Below are 5430 nucleotides of genomic sequence, written 5' to 3'. Positions count from 1 at the left end.
AATGTGCAGTGTGACAGGAGTGTGTGTGTGTTGCTCCTGTGAGCACGCAGAACGCAAATATACAGTATACTCAGTAAACATCACAGGAGCATTGTATGTCTGGTCACTGGACCATGAGTCTGCGTTTGATGGTGCACGTGATCGTGTGAATCAGATGGTGCACGTGGTCCTCCAGGATCCAATGACCGGGAAACTCATCTGAACATCTGGTGGCCTAAATAGTTTCAGAGGCAAAAGTAGTGGAGTGGATCTAGTAGATATGCACGTATAGGGTCAAATAAAAGACCATGTACACATACTGGTCAACCTTCAGTTCCATCACAATCGTCACCACACGTCATTATCATCCAAATATTTTTTTGTTTTTCAAATTATAAAACAAATTAGTGGTGATGTCAGAGCAAACATAAGACGAAAACACAAAGGACACCTTGGGCCTTGAGCAACAGTGCTGCTTCTCTCCAAATCATCTGCACTGGAAATGACTGGCCTATTACAACTGCACATGTGTCGGAAAAATAGTAAATAAGATGATAAAAAAATAAGTCTGCATCCGTTCAATAACACTTTCAACCACAAGGTGGCAACAATATACAACAAAGCTAAGACAGCGGCACATGCCGCTTCTTTTGAACCAGTTTTTCCTCTGCTCTCACGTTGACACACAGCTAGATGTGTAATAAAAATTAGGGGTTCTTATAACGTTTTGCTTTTTTTTTCATGTAGAACAGAACTGTACACAAGTCGGATTTCGGAAAGGAGAAAGTAAACTCAAGAAAACTAACCAAAAGTTAACAAGGTCTATGTGGTAATGTAGAAAGAGTAACTTAAGGAACCACTGACAGGACCCTAGAATGACAAAGAGATCCTCGCCGGAACGTGAACGCCCCGCAGAAGAGCGGGCTGGAAGGAGAGAGGGACAAAGAAGAGAGAGGGAGATGTGGAAAGACCAAAAATATGAGGAATTCCGTAAATGGAAAGGCAGAGGTCTCTTCCTGGGATTGGTTTCTGATCGCACAACTCTGTTTCCCTGCTCCTTTCCGACGCCTCTCCTCCTCCTCCTCTTCCTCCTCCTCCTCCTCCTCCTCCTCCTCACTCCATCCAGTCCCCCTCGTCGAACTCCGACTCGTCCTCCGAGTCCGAGTACTCGACGGCGATGCGCCGCGACAAGATGGTGGCCACGTCGTTGCCCACCCTCTTGTGCTTGGCCTCCTGCTCCCGCTGCTCCTCCACCTTCCGCAGCTGGATGCCTGGTGGGGGGGGGGGGGGGGGGGGGGGGGGGAATCAGCCAATCATAAACCTTCTCCTTGACAATGACAACGTCCTCACATTACCCATGTTCAAATAGAGCTATTGTACTACCGGTATTTATTTTGTGTATGGAAGGGAAGGTGAGAAGGGAGAGATGAAAAGAGAGGTGTTGTGTGTGATAGAGAGATAAAGACAGAGTGACAGTTTAGTTTATCCTTAACCACTCTTTCTGCTCGGTTCTGTTCAAATAAAGGAGAATGTTTTCCGTGCTTCAGTTGTGGATGGCAAGATGGAGAGAGAAAGACAGGGATGGAAAGAGAGGTAGTGTTTTTGTCCGTCTAAAAATAAATAATTCTTGAACGCTACTAAAATAGAGCGCAACTTCTTTGGATGGAAAAAGATTAGACCCTTTCTGAAAACATAAAATGAAAACGATAGAAAGGTGTGGGCTCTCCGATGAAAGCAAACCGATGATAGGTGTGTGTGTGTGTGCGTCCCACGCACCTTTGCGGATGGCCTCCAGCAGGACACTGCGGGCGTCGCTGATGGGCGGCAGGTTGGTGGGGGGGTGCCTCTTGCCGTGGCCCCCGTCGTGGCCGCTGGTGTGGGGCGAGGCCATGGCCCCCGCCGAGGGGAAGGCCGGGATGGGGGGCGGGCCCGGCGGACACGGGGAGCCCCTCCCCCCGTGGAAGGGCAGGGGCGGGGGCGGGGGCGGCGGCGGCGGCAGGGCGGCGCCGTCGGCTGGCCGAAGGTGGAGGAGCCCGGCGGCGGCGGGGGGCCTTGTCCAGGACCTGCTGGAGGCGGGCCGGGAGGAGGAGTGGAGGGGCGGGCCACGGGGGGCGGCGCCGGGTGCAGCACCCCCGCAGAGATCTGCAGCGGGGCGGGCGCGGGCGGGATGGCCGGCGGCTGCTGCTGGTGGTGGTGGTGGTGGTGGTGGTGGTGGTGCTGCTGGAGGGGCAGCGGGGGATGGCCGGGGAGGGGTGCCCGCGGGCCCGCCCCGGAGGAGGCAGGGGGGGAGGCGGGGGGGGGAAGCGGAGGGGGCGGGGGCGGGGTGAGGGAGTTGAGGCCCGCCGTCCGGGCAGGAGACTGAGGTCTGCTGTCGGAATAACCTGAACTGGAGCTGAGAGAGAGAGAGAGAGACATAGAGAGAGAGAGAGAGAGAGAGAGAGAGAGAGAGAGAGAGAGAGAGAGAGAGAGAGAGACATAGAGAGAGAGAGAGAGACATAGAGAGAGAGAGAGAGAGAGAGAGAGAGAGAGAGAGAGAGAGAGAGAGACAGAGAGAGAGAGAGAGAGACATAGAGAGAGAGAGAGAGAGAGAGAGACATAGAGAGAGAGAGAGAGAGAGAGAGAGAGACATAGAGAGAGAGAGAGAGAGAGAAGAGAGAGAGAGAGAGAGAGAGAGAGAGAGCATAGAGAGAGAGAGAGAGAGAGAGAGAGAGAGAGAGAGAGAGAGAGAGAGAGAGAGAGAGAGAGAGAGAGAGAGAGAGAGAGAGAGAGACATAGAGAGAGAGAGAGAGAGAGAGAGAGAGAGAGAGAGAGAGAGAGAGAGAGAGAGAGAGAGAGTTAATACAAGTAGATCTTAAGCTTTGAGAGAGAGAGAGCGAATCGATAATGTAGTTCCACAAAACACAAGCCTTCTGTTCTACCGATGGCAACACAAATCAGCACGCTTCATCAATGAAGGTGATGTTGTTGGTGGGTTCAGGGTCTAGTTAATCCCACAAATCAGACTTTAGTTTACTAATTTAAAGTGTGATGGCAGACAAGCCTAAACCTGAGTGAACAAGCGTTCTTTTTCTTACACTTCACGCTTGTTATGACCCTAACCCTAACCCGCTGGGAGCGGGATGTGTAAACATTAATTGGCTATTAACAGTGAACATAATGTCTCACTTCTTACCAACAGTAAGAAACTGTCTCCAAAGGTTGAAATCAACACCGTGTAGACTGGCCGGTGTACACGCTTAATTAAAACCCCCTTCTCCAAGCTCCGTCTCCGCGCAGGAATCAGTGTGTCCTCGTTAGGACGCCTCGGTAATGAAACAGGAAACGGGCCGTTTGCTCCGCCCTTTCAGTTCTTGGTTCCCATCCCAGATTGTGCGCACAATCTCGGGGCTGGATGCTAGCCTGAAGGCTGCCTCACCAGCTAAACTGGGTTGTGGGACGGGGAGAATCTTTCCCCCCCTCCGTTTTTCATTTTGACACATTTACAAGCCAACATGGAAGCCGGGGTAGTGCTCAGTGACACTTTATTCCTTTCCCTTTGAGGATTTGTGCAGCAGCTTCAGAGATGAAGCTTCCTGGACAGATTTGCCGCTCCCCCTCGTATTGAAAATCATATCAACTGTCACAAATCAATCCCAATCAAATATATCACACTACCGATATATCACACTACCCCCCCGGACCGCCGGCGCCCTGTTGATCCCCCTTCTGATCCGGGGATCTCTCCGTCTCTCTGTGGTGTGGGTTAGTCAGGTCTCATACCCGGCTGTCATCCCTCCCTCCTTCCATCTCTTACTTCTCTCATTGTTGTGTTTTTTTTATCCCCCATAGCCCCGCTCTGGTGGAGCTGAACCGCATACAAGGAAGGGATAACCGGCTGCTCAAGAGTAATGAAGAGGATCAGATTCAAAGAGTGTGAGGCGTGTGTGTGTATATGAGAGAGAGAGAGAGAGAGAGAGAGAGAGAGAGAGAGAGAGAGAGAGAGAGAGAGAGAGAGAGAGAGAGACAGAGAGACAGAGAGAGACAGAGACAGAGACACAGCCAGAGACACAGACACAGACAGAGAGAGGAGTGAGAGCGAGAGAGTGAGCGAGAGACGGAGACATCGACAGAGGGAGACAGACAGACCAGGACACAGACAGAGAGAGAGAGAGAGAGAGAGAGAGAGGGCGAGAGACAGCGAGAGAGAGAGAGAGTCTGTGTGTTTGGCGCACGCATTACAATCTGCCTCGCTTTTGGATGAGCATTATGTACATGGTTTTAACCGCTAGATGTATATAGTTCCATATAAACCAGCGCTCTATAACTCTTCTACTGCGGCTATTTACTCCATTAAAAAAAAGTTGAGAACAACTTTTTGCAAGATAAAACGCAGCCAAGGCCTCCACAGGTCAATCCATCCAGGGAATATTTCTATATAATTAGTTTCCTTCTGGTCCTCTTTTTGCCCCCTCTACTGTAGCTCGGAGGTAAAGGATGGAGCGCCACGCTACACAGTACTTTTTGTTTCAATAGTAAATAACAGGGGTCAAGAGGTCATTCAGAAGCGGCAACATCCCACAGGGATAGCTCCGACTCCAGACACTGGAAACTGCCAATGGGCTAACCCTAACCCTAAATAATCATGCAAAGATAGCATTCAATCTTTGCATTTTGAAAAGATGCATGAAAGACAAGGAATTAGGGGCAAAGCGTAGCGTTGTGCGATTTTATAAGTGCAGATGCGATTGCTTGGTCTGGATTTACGAAGCCCTCGGACCACATTAAGGACAGCAATAACAATTCAGGAACCTTGCGGGCGCGGCCTCTCAGCCCCAAACTACTGAGCTGCGGTTTGCATTGGCCCCTCCCCACCGCTCACTCCTCCTTGCTTATGCTGATTGTGGTTAGTATGGAGAAACATACAGACAACACAATGGGTTGAGTGGTATGTTTGTGTGGGGGGGGGGGGGGGACTCACCTGAGCATGGACGGCGGCAGGATCTCGCCCAGTGCGTGCATGGCAGGGGGCGGCGGCGGGGGGTCGTGGGGTCGCGAGTACACGCGGTCCGCCCGTCTGGTTCAGCAGCTCGTTCATCTGGCTGTAGGGCAGGCGGCCAGCGAGAAGGGCCCGTCCATGTTGTCCATGTACATCGGGGCCCTGGGGATGCGGGGGGACCAGACGACACGCTATGGGTGTGGGTTCAAGCCCCCCTTGATCCCCCCCCCCCCCCGGAGAGCAGATCACCTCCAGTAGAATATAATGAAAACACGAAGGACCCCTGAACCCCCCCCCCCCCGCTACTGAGAGAGATATTGTGCGAGGTGTGAAGGATTTTATAGGTGGGAAAGCACCACCGCAATCTCAGCCGCTGCCCAATAAAACGGGCTGAATTTAGGTTGCAATAAGAATTAAAATGCACCAGCAGGGAGTCAAGTCCATAAAACTGTGACTCACGATAACAATGGTGTGCA

At 51.7% G+C, this 5430-nt stretch overlaps 1 protein-coding gene across 1 annotated transcript; it reads right to left on the bottom strand.

The window, feature by feature from the left end:
- Positions 1 to 948: 948 nt before the first annotated feature.
- On the bottom strand, positions 949 to 5124 carry wasf1 (WASP family member 1). The gene is given in 6 exon segments (XM_060042321.1): positions 949 to 1250; positions 1756 to 2082; positions 2085 to 2371; positions 4937 to 5025; positions 5027 to 5070; positions 5073 to 5124. Coding segments are annotated over 6 exon segments (942 nt in total). The 5' UTR covers positions 5110 to 5124; the 3' UTR covers positions 949 to 1092.
- Positions 5125 to 5430: the final 306 nt, after the last annotated feature.

This window comes from Gadus macrocephalus, chromosome 21 (assembly GCF_031168955.1).
Source record: "Gadus macrocephalus chromosome 21, ASM3116895v1".
Lineage (NCBI taxonomy): Eukaryota > Metazoa > Chordata > Actinopteri > Gadiformes > Gadidae > Gadus > Gadus macrocephalus.
The sequence above is the reverse complement of the archived record's forward strand: the minus strand, read 5'-3'. Positions and strand labels throughout refer to the sequence as shown.